The 18,086-nt window shown below is 31.8% G+C and overlaps 3 protein-coding genes across 6 annotated transcripts; 2 read left to right on the top strand and 1 right to left on the bottom strand.

Annotated features, from left to right (window-relative positions):
- Positions 1–276: 276 nt before the first annotated feature.
- LOC100799569 (ubiquitin fusion degradation protein 1 homolog) lies at positions 277–4,633 on the bottom strand. 4 transcript variants are annotated; one of them, XM_003525184.5, is made up of 10 exons: positions 4,515–4,633; positions 4,038–4,091; positions 3,147–3,224; positions 2,770–2,794; positions 2,642–2,674; positions 2,418–2,539; positions 2,178–2,308; positions 1,473–1,696; positions 668–912; positions 277–557 (listed from the first exon to the last, which is right to left on the bottom strand). In XM_003525184.5, exons 2-10 carry the CDS (start codon positions 4,038–4,040, stop codon positions 468–470), a joined length of 951 nt encoding a protein of 316 aa, XP_003525232.1. In that variant the 5' UTR covers positions 4,041–4,091; positions 4,515–4,633; the 3' UTR covers positions 277–467. The 4 variants fall into 4 exon arrangements, with proteins under 4 accessions (XP_003525232.1, XP_040871681.1, XP_040871680.1 ...); XM_041015747.1 differs by having other exon boundaries at positions 4,345–4,559; XM_041015746.1 differs by lacking the exon at positions 4,515–4,633 and adding an exon at positions 4,329–4,348.
- A 1,647-nt stretch (positions 4,634–6,280) lies between these two features.
- On the top strand, positions 6,281–7,320 carry LOC100813092 (probable calcium-binding protein CML25). The gene has a single exon (XM_003524314.5). It carries the CDS (start codon positions 6,512–6,514, stop codon positions 7,076–7,078), a length of 567 nt encoding a protein of 188 aa, XP_003524362.1. The 5' UTR covers positions 6,281–6,511; the 3' UTR covers positions 7,079–7,320.
- A 2,894-nt stretch (positions 7,321–10,214) lies between these two features.
- LOC100813630 (actin-histidine N-methyltransferase) lies at positions 10,215–14,237 on the top strand. The gene is made up of 5 exons (XM_014776068.2): positions 10,215–10,355; positions 10,492–10,668; positions 11,543–11,836; positions 11,965–12,228; positions 12,523–14,237. The coding sequence occupies exons 1-5, from the start codon at positions 10,215–10,217 to the stop codon at positions 12,898–12,900; spliced, it is 1,254 nt and encodes a 417-aa protein (XP_014631554.1). The 3' UTR covers positions 12,901–14,237.
- The last annotated feature ends 3,849 nt before the right edge of the window (positions 14,238–18,086 follow it).

The raw sequence follows: 18,086 nt of genomic DNA, 5'->3' as shown, positions 1-18,086 counted from the left end.
GTTTATTTCCTATGCTTGAAAACTGTCTTCTGATTTTAAAAACTAATTCTCTTTTAATAATTTTAAAAAATATCTTTTCAAAAGCAACACTCCTGTTCAATTTTAAAATTAAAAAAAAAAAAAAAACTAAATCATCATTAAGTTGTCTTAATTTTCTACTTTGAATATTTCATGTTTTTCCTTACTTCGTCTCATCTTTCTCATTCTTATTATTTTAAAAAGCTGCTCTATAAAATGGTTTTTAAAAACAAAAACAAAAACACTATACACAGCATGTTACCATTCAGACACGATTGCAACCCTCGTCAAGAGCTTCGTTCACAAGTAATCAAAGGTATTTTCTGTGGCATCTACTGGTCTATCTACTGCTTATAATACAATAAATAAATAAAAGTTTTTGCAATAGACATCGATCCATGCATAGATCAACAAAGTAACTTGCTTTAAAAGTAAAAGGCCATTTTAATTTAACCCCGTAAAGAATACTTCTTCCCTGAAAAAGGTTGAAATTTCGGCTCTTCTTTCTCTTTAGGTGGCTCTGGTTTTGACTCTTTCGCCTGCAGATGAGATGAAAGATGTAAAACTTAGCAGTCTATCACTTACCGAAAGGAGTAGAATCCCGAGATAAACGATAAACATGTGATTTGAAATATTAGCAGCAAATTACCTTTCCTGTCTCTTTAGTACGGTTAGCATTTGACCCAAACACAAGCTTGCCCTGAGATTGACGAGCATTACTTTGTGAACTAGAAGCTGTAGAAGACTGCAAATTGACAACATCAGGTTTCTGGTCCTTAGACCCTGAAGAGGAAACTGGAGGAGGCTGATAATTCAAAGGTTTTCCATCCAAGCGTCTCCCAGTTCCAGAAAATGGGTTGAACTTGGGCTCATCTTCAGCAGGGATCACCTCAGCTGTGAGGAGGAACAAGAGTTGTGAGTCTTCAGAATAATATGGTCTAGAGGAGTATCACTGCAGTGTACACACTACCTTTAACTTATATAACACTTACAGTAAAATCTTTAAATAACAGTAATGGTTTTCTTTAAATACCAGTAAAAGTTCAATGACCAAATGATATTTTCGGATGTTTACATTTTCCACATTCCAAAGTTAAAAAAAAAATACATATTCCTTTTGCTGCAATACCATGAAACAACTCCATCAGAATCAACTCGTATTTATAAAAACAAGTATAACCCTCTCATTGATTGAATATTGTACACATCCCAATTAAAAAAGAAAGGATAGTGAACCAATCATCGTCAACTAAACAGAAACATGAATGTTGTAGTCACCAACACCAATCATTTAAAAATAAAAGTAATGCAAATGAATCAATCAACTTGCAGATATATATGGTCAGAAGCCGTACAGAGAGAGAGAGAGAGAGAGAGAGAGAGAGAGAGAGAGAGATCCGACCAGACAGAGAAAAGAGACATCTATGACAAAAATCAGTAAGTCAAGTGCATACCAGCCACTGCTGCCTTCCCAGCAGAAAGGGGTGCAGTGGGTTTTTCAGGTTCCTTGTAATCCAAGGGAGGAGCAAAGTCCACCTCACAGTCAGTCTCAATTATGCTTATGGCAGTGTCAGGCTTAGTTTCTATAATATCTATGTAATATTTCTTGTTGTTGTAAGCCACCATAATGCTATCTCCAGTAGTCAAGCAGGAAAAATTCCTCAATGTTGTTTCTAAGCTGCATAAAAAAGTACAATCAAATATCTAAATGAAGATCTAACTGAAGTCAGTGTGCGAAAGTAAATACAGAACCAAGCTAACAGAGGATCCCCACATCCACAGTCCACATCTGGACAAGGAATTCATATGCTGAATTTAGCTCTGAACATATCAAATATAGTTATATGGAATAATTAGTTTACACACTTCTAAGATTGTATACCACATTATCATGTATTAAGGAACACATACAAAAAACGAAGCCCAAAAACCAGTATGTGCCAAATACCATAAACCACTGAAGTTAGAATATGTGTGTGTGTAATTGAAATAACATCAAACAGCGTGAATATCCTGGAAAGATGGTATAAGATGATACGTATTTAAAATTCAGAAGGAGAAACATATTTGAGTGACAGAATTGCACTTTTACAAGAGAAACTCATTGGTAGGTAAATATCATAGCTTTATCAAACTAAACTTAATAAATGTCAACTCACATAGCTTTTGGATTGGAAATATCCAAAAAGTCTTTTGTGTGGGGCTGTAACTTAACATATGTCCCCTTTGGAAGTGTCACATTTTTCACTTTGACAATGTCCCCCTCTTGTAAAAGCATGTTCTCCATCATCTGTATATGAAAACAGCATCAATTAAAAAAACTAAAAACTCAAAGCAGAACCATATTAGTGAAACAAGCTTACACCTATATTCACAAACAATTACTTTTGAATGCCTACCCAGTATGGCATGTATATCATGCCTTCCTCAGCAATGAACTCCAGAACCCCACAATGAGAAACCCGCTCGGCAGCATCATTACGGAGTTCAAACAACATTGGGTAATCAATATGCAGAGATGCTGCAAATTAAACTGATGTTAGAATTTGAAAACTCAAGATATATATTCGCCTGGAATAAAAGTAAGCAAAATAAAAAACAGTTCAACCATGACAAAACTAACCTAGACGGTCAAGGGCTGATGGAGGCATGATAACTGAAGAACAACAAGAATTTAATTTTGACATCAGACAGGGGCAAATAGAAAATTATATTCTAAAAACAAGAACTGGTACAGACATGGAAACTTACTTTTGTCACCACTTTCGATTTGGGGCTGCAGTATTAAGAATGAAAAAATAGAAAGACAAAAAAGGTTAGATTATTTTACGAAATATTTGGTTTCAATTTAAGAGTGTCATAACTCTCACACATTAAACACAATACATTAAGGTCACTTTAATTGAGTATCTTTAGTTCCTTTCTTTAGATTTGATATTTCATGCTTCAACATTCTACATTTCCAACCATATGAGCCATGACTAATTTTAGCTTGTTAGAAGCAATGCAATTACATTTAACAGTGGATTATGACCACAAAATGGAAATTAAAGGTCAAAACTTTTTATCATTCTATGATCGATGTAGCTACACAAGATTAGCAATGAATACATGGAAAGAATGTGAACCTTTTCAATAAAGGAAGCTGGGTAGCATCGATATATCTGCTCAAATGATGTCCCATGATATCCATATCCGTCAAAAAACTGTGACAAATGTACATATCATCATCATCATGGCATCAATATTGCATAATAAATTAATTGATTAACATGTTAGAAAGGGGGGAAGTAAAATAATAGAGATGATTCAAGAAAAAATAATTCTAGGAAAGACAAAGGAGCTGAAATATAAATTATTAATCGGAACTAAACAACAAAAGAGTAGTAGATATTTGGTTTATGGTTTTGTGTTACTATTTTACGCTTTCACTAATAATAACAAAAAGGTTTAATTAATCATTTGGTCCTTAAAACTACACCAACTTTTCGTTTTGGTCTTTATACCTAAAAACTGTATGATTTAGTTCCTATCCGAACAATTTATGTTTTAGTCCTCATGCCTCCATTTGGTGGCAGTTTTACAAATTACAAAGCCAAAAAACAAGTGTTGTTAAATAGCAGTCATGGCGGCACCATGGCAAAATGGCATGGCAGGTTTTTGCAAACCTCCATAGGCAATTATTGAAGGGAAGTCCTCCATGGCATGTTTATATGGCAGAATTTCAGCTTTCTGCCATCCACCATTAATAACACTGAAAAAACTAACAAGAGGAACTAAAACATAAAAAAATTGTTTGTAAAAGGAGTAAAAAGTACAATTTTTAGGTACAGGGACTAAAACAAAAAGTTGGGGCAGGTATAGGGATCAAATGATTAATTCAGCCTAACAAAAAAAAGTATCTTGCTTTCACATTGTATTATGATATTTGCAAAATATTTGCACTATCAACGATAAAAACAACATCAGGAAACAAAAAAATAATAATAATAATAGTGCAAACATTTTCAGAAGCATACCATTTTCTATTGTGCTGATTGCTACTACACCAGAGAATCAACCCTCAAAGCTCCCTGTAAGAGTAAACAACCATATGCGTCAAATAACAAAGATAAGCAGCCGACCATAAAAATTGGCAATGGAATAAATTCCGAATACGGAAGAAAAAACCTTTATAATGAAGTGCATATAAGTAACTTTCACAAAGCGAGAATGATGTAATACGAAACAATTAGTTAATTAAAAGCATTATCCACAAAACTTGCGAAACTGGATGAGCGGAATCAAAATTAGAAGAAAAAGAGACGCAATTGAGGAAACCCTAACGAAGACCCAGGGAACTGTAACAGACGTGGCTATCATCCTTCAATTAAAGCGAAAACAAGTGGCAGTTGAACAAGATACAAGTAAATTTTGAAGCAATAGAAGGATTTGGTAGGATCGATAGTTGAACGAGGATAGATAGTTAAGGAGCTTCGGAAAGCGCAGAGGAAAACCTGATGCTTGATCGATCCGATGAGATGAGAGAGAACAGAGAAGGAGCGAGCGAGGTAGCCGAATAGAATATAAAAAGTATTTTGTTGAGTTGGAAGGAACTGGTGCAGCAGCTACCAAGGATTTGGGCTGGCCCTTCATTCGGCCCAGACATTTATAGCCATATTATGCTGGAATTAATTCATACACACTAGTTAAATTCTTTTGGATAAGTAAAATTAGTTTTGATCAATGAATTGGAGAACATTCATCTTATCTTATCCATGACAACAAAAATTATTTACACTTTGTAAAAGATGGTTGAAATAATTCAAAGATGAGTGTTAGGAACATAATTTTTATTTGATTATAATTTATTAAAAGTTATAAAATCAGAAAAAAAAAACACATTAAATGTGATGTGTAATTCATAAAATTTTATTATTTTCAATTAATTTCATCTAATAAAAAAGAATATGTTAAAAAGGATACATTAAAAAGTGTTCTTAACCTTTCTCATGATTCAATTAAAAAAGTACAATGAAATACAAATACAAATAATAACATAAAAAACATACATGACTTTATAGTTTCAATCATATTTTTCACTCAAAGATAAGTATCACATCTTGCCTAAAACTTAGACAGTGATCAATTCTACCAACCAAAGATTTTTTTAAGTACTACCAAGTAAATATATAAAAATTAAAATATAGTTTACCAATTTCAATTAAGGATGCCAAACGAACCAAACTAATTTGCTTTTAGCCCGATAAAAACGATTAGAGATAGATTGACTCAGGGACGGATCAATTAATACATCAAAGGGGAGGATTATTTTTTCTACATAATTATTAAAGATTAAAATTTTAATAAATAATTGTTTAATAAATGATAAATTTCACAACAATGTTTACTATTAATTTTATATATAAATTTATATATACGATCTATTACCAGTAGAAAGTTATCAAATTAACAACTACTTTCTTAATATTTCTCAGATTATTCTTTTTTATTTATTTTTTATTTTTTCTTCTTTTATATGTGTAAAAGCCCAAAATTTTACATTATTTTCAGTATTTTGTATCTATTTCTTAAAAGAAAAATAAGATTGGTCCGACGGTTGGCTTACCGTGAGTTTTTTATTTATTTTATTGACAAACCAAGATTAGATCTTATGAGTGACTATTGAGTCTTAAGATATTGAGTGGGTTTATTTAAATTTATTTATCAAAAGAAATACTTATTTTAATAAAATAAATAATTTTAAGTTTTCTTAATGTATTTGTCTAAACTGTTTTAATTTTAAAAAAATATTGTTTGTTTATTTTGATAAACAAATTTTATCTATTTATTAAAAAAATACTTATTTTAAAATTATTTTTTTAAGTTTAAAAAAACCAACTCATTAACTAGCTTGTTTATGCTCCTAAGCCCAAATCTTTCAGAGAATATATATAATTAGTTATTTGTCACATGCATAATATTTTTTACACAAATTTAAATTTAATAAGTTATTTGTCTCATGTCTATATTAATGTTTATAAAATTAATATAATAGATACTGATATGTCACGAGTTGTTAGACAAATAGACAGGTATATTAAGAAATTATTATAATAAATTTACCTGCATATGTCACGAGTTATTAGACTAATTAATAATATCTCAATGTAGGAGAAACGACAAAGAGAGAGAGAGAGAAAGAGATCAATTCCTTCATGTTTTTCTCGTTTTATTTCAGTAAAATTTTAAATCAAAAATATATTTTTTAAATAAAGTTTCTTTTTTTTCCTTTATTTGCCCCTAAGCTAAACATTTATATTAGACAGATTCTTTTAGATCATAAAAAAAAAAAAGGAAACAGTGAAATATAACTAATTTACAACGTCCCGATTCCCATGGTGCAATGAGCTAAAAGTCTCTCCAAATATAGAAAAGCAACACACATTTGACAAACATTAACGATCCTCCCATTCCCATTACAAGAAAAAACCAAATTCAACATTCATTCACAATGGGTTTGAAATCGCTCTTCAACCGCAACAAGGACGCGATCTCCTCCGACACGGCGTCCCGATCGACGTCTTTATCCGTGCGTTCACGCACGCGTATGGCGGATGAGCTGGAGCAGGTGTTCAACAAGTTCGACGTGAACGGCGACGGCAAGATCTCGGCGTCGGAGCTGGGGTCGATCATGGGGAGCCTGGGGCAGCCGGCGACGGAGCTGGAGCTGGACAACATGATCCGCGAGGTTGACGGCGACGGCGATGGCTGCATCAGCCTCCCGGAGTTCATCGAGCTCAACACAAAGGGCGTCGACTCCGACGAGGTCCTGGAGAACCTCAAGGACGCCTTCGCCGTCTTCGACATCGACGGCAACGGCTCCATCACCGCCGAGGAGCTCAACACCGTCATGCGCAGCCTCGGCGAGGACTGCTCCCTCGCCGAGTGCCGCAGGATGATCAGCGGCGTCGATGGCGACGGCGACGGCACCATCGACTTCGAGGAGTTCAGGGTGATGATGATGATGGGCTCGCGCCATGACACCACCGATAGAGTTAAACCTGCTCCAGAAACTTGACTTCCTAGTAATCTCTTGCTTCCCGTTCGTTAATTATATATCTGCGTCTTTCTTTTTCTTTTTTCATTATAGAAAAATATAGTATCATTGTATGCCAAAGTTTAATGGCAATTGGTTGAAAAATACACGTATTTTTTTTTAGATTTTAAGCTTCCTTCCTTCCTGGATCCATTTTCTGAGGCAGATTCAGATTCTTCTTTCCTGTTTGTCCCCCATTTATTATATTCTTTATTTGTTGGATTTATTATCTGCGTCTTCCCTTGTCCCCTCCCCCTCTCTTTGAAATTTTGAGTTGCAAATGCTTATAACTTTATGCTTAAGTTTTTACATCTTTTTAAAACTAATCACTTAAATTGAAAATATATGATCTCCTTCGGCGCCGGGTGGTTGGGAGTTTTTTATTTTTTATTTTTAAATGTAATTTTTAAAACAAAATATATCTTTTACACTTATTTTTAAAACTAAGAAAAATATTTTGTTAATTTGATTCAATTTTTTTAATATATATATATATATATATATATATATTTCTTATTTGACATGGATATTTTTTAATGTCGTCACATATCATTTTACGGTCACCATAATTATTATTAATGTCTTTACAACTACTATCATTATTGCCACCATCATCACCAATGTCATCACTAGTATCACCGTCACTTGTCACTACCACCAACATCGTCACTATCAACACCACTAACGCCAATTACATTACCACCACTACTATCAACGTTGTTGTCATAGTTATCATCAATATCGTTGTGAAATTGTCATCACTAACTATCATCATTATCCCCACTGATATTACTATTAACACCAATGTCACAATAATTACCACAAGTATTTCTACCGATGTCGTTAATGACACCATCATCATTGAATTTATTTTTGAAACTAATCACATTTTAAAATCTGATTTAAAATGATTTAAAACAAAATTAGTTGTTATATTTTTAAAAAAAAAATAAAACTCAAACCTATAAACTATCCCAAATAATACCTTAAACTTGAAGTTTAGAAACAATATATTGTATTAAAAAGAGAAAAATGATTAAACATGTTTTTTATTTAACTTTTTAAAGTGAATGTTTATACTATAATATTCTAAGATAAATTTAAATAAACTATAAATAGACACATAAGGAGAAAATGGATCTAACATTAATTCAAATTAAAATACATCATAATCTTTTATATATATATATATATATATATATAAATATTATACACACTACTATTTTCTCATTTTACATATTTTGAAATTCATATGTTAGTGTAATCTGAGAAAGTTTAGCAATACAATCTTTAATATAAGCTTTTGAAGACATTATCTATTACTCCTTAGTTTCAAAATTAGTTAAATATTTAATAGGTCTCACTCAGGATGTTGCATTTCTTTTAATAAAATTTAACCTTTAGCAAAAAATATATTATTAATATTTTTTTCATAATTAACTCATTAGGGTGGGTCTAATTAATGGGAATAGAAATAGAATTCATGAGGTCATAGGTTTGAATTTTTATTATTATTTTACACAAAAAAATTACTTATGTATAATTTTAGTGAATCTTAATTCGATTTTTATCTTTTAAAACAAGACACTTTAAATTAAGCTCATATTCAATAAAATTAACTAAAAAGTTAATTGAAAGTGAAGGAAAATAATCGATAGCTTAAAGCTAACTTATTAAATTATAAATATTCGATAAAATTAACTATTAAAGTAAAAAAAAACATAAAAATAATAAAATTATGATTTATTTTAAAAAAATAATAAGAAAATTGAATAAATGTAATGAGGATAAAAATGAAAAAAATTATAAATTACTAAATAATTACTAAAAAATATATTGTTTAAACAAAATTTATAGTTAATAAAAAAACCAAAAATTAAATAAAATGTCTTTTTCAACTAACTTTATATATATATATATATATATATACACACACATATACACATTCACGTTAAGATGAATGTGAATAAAGTCATCTTGAAGTTTGTAAATAGAGTATTCCACCGTGTTAAGGTTAAGGACAATAATGCTTCAAGGAACTAATTTTAATATATACATATAAATTCAAGAATTCAATTTAAAAAGCAAAGAACACAAAAAACAAATTAAAAATATCAAATAGTTCATCAAACTATAAATTAATTTAATCATAAGAAAACAATAGACACAAAATTCATCTAGTTGCTTGCACTCACTCTATTTTCAAGTGAAAAAGCTGGCAAATTTATAAGAGTGATAATTTTTAAATAAATTATAGAAATGGATAGATTGTAAGGATATTACATGCTATGGGTAACTCAGTCCTATTTTAAAACACAACTTGATATAAAAAAATTATGTTTTAAAACATAACTTTAAAACTGTAATTTTTTTGAAAAAAAATATTGAAGTCGTGTTTTGATCATAACTTCAAATATATATATATATATATATATATATATATATATATATATATATATATATATATATATATATATAATTACATTCTAAAGTGGTGTTTTAAAATAGGATTTATACATAATCTATAATATTTCCAAAATTTACGCATTACTGTAATTTTTTTAAAAAATTACCCCACTCCTGTACATTTGCCCAAAAAGCTCCTAACTTTAAATTTTTTTCAGAAAACTTCTACATGTAATTGTGAAAATGGAAATGTAACAAAATAATACTTCAATTAATGAAAAAGGAATAAAATAACAACTGAAATGAAATAAAATAATACATCCATTTTATTGGTTGGATATGTTACCACAGGATGGAACAAAATTTGCATTTCATTTAATAGGTATAGATTGCATTTAAGTGATCATAACATTTGCGCGAAGTATATGTTAATTTTACTGATAATTAATATTAAAAAATAAAAATAAACAAAGAAATGTAATGAAATAAGTTATACAAATTTAATTACATTCATCTTTATTTTTTCAATTTAAACAATTGAACATGATGCCCATTATATTTGACTTAATTGCAAACTATTTTTTTAGTCTGAAATATAGTATTTTTTGGAAGCCCACGTGAATTGTAGAAGTTTATGTTAAAACTGGGTTCGGTTTTACACTGTTGCGGCAGGCCATAGGAAGAGGAAGGGGGATATTTCGGGAAGACGGTAATGTGTTCGCTGACCCAGTTGCGTCCGCTAACATGCGCCGCTTCCGCACCGGACCTCATCAAGTGGGTAGCTAGAGAAGGTGGCTTCGTGCACCGCGCGGTCAAAATAGCACAGCTCGACTCCTCCAATGGACTGGGCCTAGTGACCAAGGAGGAAATTCCACGTGGCAGTGACCTTCCCCTGCGCTTCACCTCTCTCGAACGAGACCCTCTGCTTTTGATAATTAGGCTGTACTGAGTTGAGTTTTCAATGTAAATGAATTGGAACACTGTGGTAGCATTTGGCAGAGGAACTATGGGCAATGAAACTGGGTTTGAAGCTTCTGCAAGAGAGGGCAAAAGTTGGATCTTTCTGGTGGCCATATATTACCAATCTCCCCGAAACATACACTGTGCCGATTTTCTTTCCTGGGGAGGACATAAAGAACTTGCACTATGCTTCTCTTCTTCATCAGGTACTGTACTCTAGCATGCCTAAATTCTCCAAGCATTCAAAAGAAAATAAGAAGGTAGTAGAAAGGTTAAATGAATTGAGTTTTATCTATAAGCTATAATTAATTTATGCACTTTAGCTTTTGGAGAAGTTAGACGAGAGACAATTTATAAAAGTTTAGCGCATAAGTTTATTTTATCTTATGAGAGAAGCTCAATTCATTTTACTTATTTTCTTTTCCTTCAAGTGCTTACAAAGAAGTTTATCCAACCATGATCTGAATCTGAGCTATTTTGCAAACAATAGTTAATAATTGATTTAGGGTCTGTTTAGGTAAGCTTCTCTAGAAGCACTTTTAGAGAAGAAAATAAGAAGAAAAAAATGAAATGAGTTTCTGCATAAGCTAATTTGTAGATGTCCTCTTATTTTTTTGAGAAACTATATGAGAGAACTTCTACAAATTAGTTAACAGATAGCTCATGTTAACTGATGAAGAAACTCATCTCATTATTTTCTTCTTTTAGAAGTGCTTCTAAAGAAGCTTACCCAAATAAGCCCTTAGTAGATTTTCATTTTGACAAGAGAAACGAATATACATACCTAGTCGATCTCCAACGTTAAAGTTGTTCCAATATTGTATTGTAGTACACTATGTACTGATAAATTTCGATATGCATTTATGTGTGTCTCTTATTTTTCAATTTTGAAGCACATAGCCAACTTTGATTTTGCTGTTGGGTAATGAGAGATATGCACTTTGATTTGAGTCCTGTAGCTAACACTCAAAGACGCATTTGTAAGCAACACCAAAAGCTGAACTTGTTTGTCCTTCATTTATAAAATATTTTGAGTGCTTTGCACGGACATGGAGAATTTAAGTCAATTTCACGAGGCAGGTAAACAAAAGGTGTCGATTTCTTCTTGATTTTGAGAGAGAAGTCAAGCGTGCTTTGGTAAGTCTTACACCAGATAAGCATCCTTTTGGTGGTCAAGAAGTAGATGCATCTTCTCTTGGATGGGCAATGTCAGCAGTATCATCTAGAGCATTTCGATTGTATGGTGAAAAGGATCCCAATGGGATACGCATTGACGTACCGATGATGCTCCCCCTAATTGATATGTGCAATCATAGTTTCAATCCAAATGCTAGAATTGTTCAAGAACAAGATACCAGTGACTCGAAGATGAAAGTGAGGCATGTTTTCTCATACTCTTTCCTATATAGCCCCCAACCCCCACCAAATCCTTCTTTTCATGCTTTTAAGAAACAAAGTAAATCTGAATTTATCTTTGCTGTGGTAATTCTTTCTTTGGTCAGGTTGTGGCCGAGACAGCAATTAAAGAAGATGATCCCCTGTTACTCTGCTATGGCTGTTTAAACAATGATCTTTTCCTTCTTGATTATGGATTTGTGATGCACTCAAACCCTTATGATTGTATTGAGCTCAAATATGATGGTGCTCTTTTGGATGCTGCAAGCACAGCAGCTGGAGTTTCTTCGCCAAATTTCTCAACACCTGCTCCATGGCAGGAACTGATCTTATCTCAGCTGAATCTAGCTGGAGAAACTCCAGATCTCAAGGTTACATGAGTGCCTCTCTTCTATCTTGTATAAGCTTAATGTATATTGTAGCAAAGATTTAATGTTTTAGCTGTTAATGTATCAACATCAGATCAATTTTATTTTTTGTCTTCCCAGTTTTCCCACAGTTCATAAACACCTTTGAGTAATAAAGCTGGCCAAAGCATAGGATCACCAAGAATAAGTAACAGTTTGCATGTTAATTAAATGATCATAACACAAGAACCATATGGTATTAGTTTTCCAATCCACAGTACAAGTTCATTACTTCATCTATTTGTTTTCTTGAAACAGGTGAGCTTAGGTGGTCAAGAAACAGTAGAGGGCCGCTTGTTGGCTGCATTGAGGGTAATTCTTTCAACTAATGTGGAAACTATGCAGAAGTATGACCTCAGCATACTCCAGTCTTTAGATGCTGAGGCTCCTCTTGGTGTTGCAAATGAGATAGCTGTATTTCGCACCCTAATTGCTTTGTGTGTCATTGCACTGGGACACTTTCCCACCAAAATAATGGATGATGAATCACTGTTGAAGCAGGGTGCTTCAGGTTCAACCGAGTTAGCCATTCAGTACAGAATCCAAAAGAAATCTGTGATTATAGACGTAATGAAAAATCTCTCAAGGAGGCTAAAGCTTGTATCATCAAAGGAAACAACAACCGCAGAAGGCTAAGTGATAGTTAACGATTAAGTATTTGCTTGCTGTCATGAATCTCTCTTTAACATTTTAATCTGCTTTTGCTTTATTTACATCTTACTGGAGAGTGCAATTTTGATTGAAATTACCTATGTTTTCACCATTTGGCAATCTTCTATTGAACTATGAGCAGTGATATTTTTTGTTAAGTTGGTCATTCTGAAAACTCCATAATTTATCTTTTATAAGTATATGATTTATTCTCGTATTGATTGATTAACATAATTTATTATCTGTATTTTATATACAAAATCGAATATTCCTTGGTTAAGATAAGCGGAAAGAAAGTAAAAAATAAATAGAAAAGTTACACCCCACTGGCATGGCTCTCTCTTTCAGTCTCGCTCTCATGAATAATAATAACCAGACAACGAGTTTGAATAAGACGTGGAGGTAGAGAATTTCGTCTTTTATTATTTTTGACGTGGCATAAGCACGGTTAGTTGTAACGTGACGTTCCGTGTTAGATTTAATCTTTGCCATAAGGGAGCGTTTGGAAACACAATAATATGTTTTGCCCTGTTCATTTTTCGGTCCAATCTAATAGTTGGCTTCAAACCGTGTGACATACAACAAGAGAATGGTTTAAAGAAAATCTGTTTTATAGACAGGGACAACGAATCTTCTCCTCCCTTTTCCCGACCAAATACTAAAAGCTAGTATTTGTTAAGTCGCAGGATTCATTTTATGACAATCTGATGCACCATGTATGTATGCCCTCTAAAGAATTAAAAATTATAGGAAGAATCCGGTGTTTGCAAAAAGATATACACATGGAGAAATTATGAGTTAAAAAGGGTGTTAAAGACTTTAGAGAAACCATGTTGTAAACTTTTATCACCAAAAACATGTACAAGGAAGTACACAAACAAGAAGAAGAAACACAGAATATAAAAGAAACAGAAGGATTATATATCATATGATAGTTGAAACTTCCTTCCAAGGGAAGTCTCTCTCTCTCTCTCTCCCTCTCTCTCTCTCTCTCCCTCTCTCTCCCTCCCTCTCTCTCTCTCTCTCTCTCTATATATATATATATATGTACATGTCTGTGTGTCTATAGTAAGTTTCTAACATCTAAGGATAGCCCTGTCTCTGTCTGCCAATCCGAGGGGTGAGCGAGAGTGAAGGTGGTTGACATCTCTGAGAAGGGCACGCCTCATGTGTAGCTGAAGTGAAGGGTGCTTTATTTTCTCAATTTCTTCCTTAATTTTGATCACTTGGCTGTGAACTGCAAAACCCATGCAACCCTCTCGCGGAGGAGTAGGGGTCCTGTTCTCCATCTTCTTCTGCAAACTCACAAACAGAGCCTTTTACAGGAACCAAATATGTGTGAAATGTAATTTTGGCGTTAGGGATACCTATTCAAGGATATATATATATATATACCCGGAAGAAGGAAAGAAATATCAGATTTTGAGAGAGAGGAAATAAGGAAAAAAAATCTTTATTTATTATTTATTATAAAAAAAGGAAGTTTTATATGGGCTCCTTCCCGTCCACCTTCTCCATTTGGATGTAGGCATGAAAATGATTGTTTAAATCGGTTATGATTTTGACCGGAAATATTTGAGTTGATTAGGTTTGGATTTGAGGATTATTAGATTTTTTTAATCGGGGTCTGGGTTGAGGACAGAGATGTCAGTACCTGTTTCATATTCATTTTCATACCGTTTCGATGATAAAATTATTAAAATTTTATTAATTACTTATTAATTTTTTTTATAATTTTTTACGTAATTTAAGATTTCTTTCTTGATGGTTTTTGTAAACAAATGTCCTGCAAATAGAAGTAGTTAAACAAATGGTAACAATCATTTTTTTTTAAATATGATTTTTAATATAATTTAAAAAAAAACTTGTTTACAAATCTAAACAAGTGACGGGACAAGGATAGGATACCCGATACCCAATAAGTACGGATAGGATATCAAATCTTAACCCATCAAGTATCAAAAAACAGATACAGATATATGTTGGAGAATCGAGATATGGAGAAGTAATACCCGTCCTCACCTTGAAAGGATTTGAAGCACGCGTTTCAATCCATGCCCCCTAAAATGTTATTATTTTGTTTATTTCCTATCAAAACAATCACCCTCCATATATGATATACTTTAATTTAATTACAAATCTGACCCATTTAATTTGTTGCTTTCTTTTCTATTAATAACCAAGAAACAAATCAAAGCAGACAACCCTGACTAATTATTTCCTTTTACCTTTGCAAATGCAAATATTCATTCAACGCCAAATGTCCAATACACAATACAATATTTATGAACAAATCTTATTTTATGGGTTTATGGGGGTAATGCTATGTATAAGTCTTAACAAAAAAAAAAAACAATCACATTTCAATTTTTTTAATATAAAACTTCACAAAAAGTTATATTGATGTGCACCAATTAATTGGCATATTGTTTCTTTAGAAAATTTAATGTTTTCCCAAAATTGATTAGATACAGAAATAGAGGTGCTATAACTTTTTTTCAAAATTTTATAAAATGTTAAGTACTTTCTAAGTTCTTAAATATTTGACCCTTTATGTGCTTTTAATCCTCACTCTTTTGGTCTAGTTTTTTTAGCATGTCTTCTTAAAAGGATAAGTTAGGCCAAACACTTTTTATGAAAAACTCTTAAAAATAACTTATTTATATATATTTATTTTTGAGAAAACCATGATAAATGAATTTCTTTTCACCTATGCAATATTAATTCAACTCCAAATGTCCAAGTCCAATATACAATACTTATCAACACATTATTTTACCTATTAAAAAAATCTTATTTTATGTAATGCTAGTATGCTACACAAAGTGTTGAGAAAATAAAAACTCACATTTCATTTTTTTTATGATTGTTAAAATTAAAAAAATATTTATATGCATCAATTAAATTTTAAAATAATATTTACTAGTACCTTTCAAGTTCTCTAAATTTAATAATGACAACATAATTGATCATGATCCTCGATCTATATTAAGTTTTGGTAGCTAAATAAAATAAAATATCAATCATGTAAGATTGAGATTGGAAGTTGATCGAACACGTGGAGGAAAGCCGTCGTGTTTACAAAAGAAATGATAGGCATCAATCCATTTAATATTTATGTGATGTGACAATGAAAAGTCAGAAAAATTTCACATATGTTTCCTATTTACGCTCTATAAGCTGTCCCTTCTGTACTGAGAAATGGTTTCCACGACATAAGAATGCTCCAAAATCAAACTTCTACCACCCTCCATCCGTGGCCATGATCCACCTAAAACGACCACTAGGGAAGCCACTTAAACCAATAGAAACCTACCAGATCCACTTATTCAATATATTTTATGGTCTATTCACATCCACTTTGCCTTATTGTTTTCTACTTTTTTGTTCACATTTGCCATTTGTTTTCTATTTTCCACATCCAATTTTGGGTCAAATCTTTACAGATTTTTCAAACAGTTGGTCCTATTTTTTATTCCTTGGTGCAAGCAACTAGTAAATCTTAGGCTGCCAAATTAGTGCTGGTATGACTCCAAATGTCTTTGTGACTTGTGATGGCAATACTTTAATTATATGGCCTATTGCAACCCATTAAATTGTCTTGTCAATGGTTCATAAACGTGTGATAGGTTCATTTGGGAGACCAGTCAACAAAAAGAACTTTGAAAAAGACAAACAAAGGGGCAAAATATAAAAGCAGTTGACCTGTATACTCCAATCATCTATACTAGCTACTGAACTTTGACAAAATTAAGAACTGAACAATCAGTTAATTCGAGGTAACTAGTTTCATTAGTTTAGTTTAGTTTTTGATATCTAAAAAGTATCAAATTTAATTATTTTGTGGATTGAAAATGAGAGGATTAATCAAGAAAATAGAACTTGAACGGAATGTGTAGGACAATCGTAATGTATAGTTGATGAAAAATGGTAAGTTAATTAGCAAAAGTGTCATATATTTGTTCTTTGTATTATTTGTGAAATTGATTGACTTTTTTATCAATAAATCTTGCCCGGTTGGGCGGGCATAAAACATTAAAATTTGGTGTTATGGAAAATTCACTTAACCTAGACTAAAAGTTATTCACAAGCCGAATGAGTTTGACTGACCGGTTGAACTAAATATTAATGTTATTTATATAAGAAAAATGATCTAATATGAGACAGTTTTAAACCGATTCTTAAATTTTAAGAGTAGATAGTTTTACGTATTTGAAAGATAAACTTATTTTAAGATGAATTTATTTATTCATAGAAATAAGTACATCCATATGTGTGTGTGTTGTTAACAATCAGTTATGACATTGTCAAAATGAAAACATGTTTCTTGTATTTGGACAAGATTTTGTTGAGGTACACAATGAGAATATGTTCTTGTCTTTTATCTTGACAACTCTTGTCTAGGTACATTAAGAAAATAATTTTTTGATGTGTGTCTTGACAAAAACCTGTCTTTGTCAAGATACATATTTGAAAATACATTTTCATCAAGGGTATTTTGATAAAAGAAAATCATTCGATGTTAGAGGGCCAACTTAGAAAATGGAAGGTGAGAATAACAATGTTGGGCTTGTTCATTTACCCATACTGAGTTGAATATGGACCGGTCCTTGCGGCCTATTATGTTTTGGATGGGCCGTACCAAAATCATCATAATTTTTTTTCTTTGTGGGGAGAAATTGTCATTATTATTAGTTGTTTGTTAACCCGACCCTGTCTTATGTGTGGTGTGATTGGGAGTTAGGCAGGTTATCTTTTTTTAGAATAAACTTTTATCTTTGCCTCTAAAGATACGAGTGTTATTACATTAGTCTCTATAATTTTTTTGTTTGTCATTAATATAGTTCTTTAATTGTTATCAAATTTATCATGGATGTTAAAGGTCAATTCATATCAAATAAGGTTCAAGGTTTAGAAATTAACTTGACGTATTTTTAGGTTATATTACTTTAAATTTTTTTTTCAAATTAATAATAAATTGTAAGATATTTTGTTCTAAACTAATTTCTTTTGGTATAACATGATAATGATAATATTACATTTCTTAATACAACTTGTAGTGTTTTGTCTTCTTTCAAACAAAAAAAGAAAATATTTTTCATAACATATTATAAGAGAAAGAAGAAAATAAAATAGATAAAAAGGATGGAAATAATTAAATTCATTTGAGA

The sequence above is a fragment of the Glycine max genome, chromosome 5, assembly GCF_000004515.6.
Source record: "Glycine max cultivar Williams 82 chromosome 5, Glycine_max_v4.0, whole genome shotgun sequence".
Taxonomy (NCBI): domain Eukaryota; kingdom Viridiplantae; phylum Streptophyta; class Magnoliopsida; order Fabales; family Fabaceae; genus Glycine; species Glycine max.
The sequence above is the reverse complement of the archived record's forward strand: the minus strand, read 5'-3'. Positions and strand labels throughout refer to the sequence as shown.

Excerpts from the sequence above, each read along its gene's own strand:
- LOC100799569 (XM_003525184.5), bottom strand. Across the intron at positions 2,675-2,769 it reads AATCGAAAGTGGTGACAAAA|TTATCATGCCTCCATCAGCC; the intron begins GTAAGTTTCCAT and ends GTTGTTCTTCAG. Across the intron at positions 913-1,472 it reads TGGGAAGGCAGCAGTGGCTG|CTGAGGTGATCCCTGCTGAA; the intron begins GTATGCACTTGA and ends TCCTCCTCACAG.
- LOC100813092 (XM_003524314.5), top strand. The coding sequence starts at position 6,512 with ATGGGTTTGAAATCGCTCTTCAACCGCAACAAGGACGCGATCTCCTCC.
- LOC100813630 (XM_014776068.2), top strand. The coding sequence starts at position 10,215 with ATGTGTTCGCTGACCCAGTTGCGTCCGCTAACATGCGCCGCTTCCGCA. Across the intron at positions 10,669-11,542 it reads ATGCTTCTCTTCTTCATCAG|GTAAACAAAAGGTGTCGATT; the intron begins GTACTGTACTCT and ends TTCACGAGGCAG. Across the intron at positions 12,229-12,522 it reads GAGAAACTCCAGATCTCAAG|GTGAGCTTAGGTGGTCAAGA; the intron begins GTTACATGAGTG and ends TTCTTGAAACAG.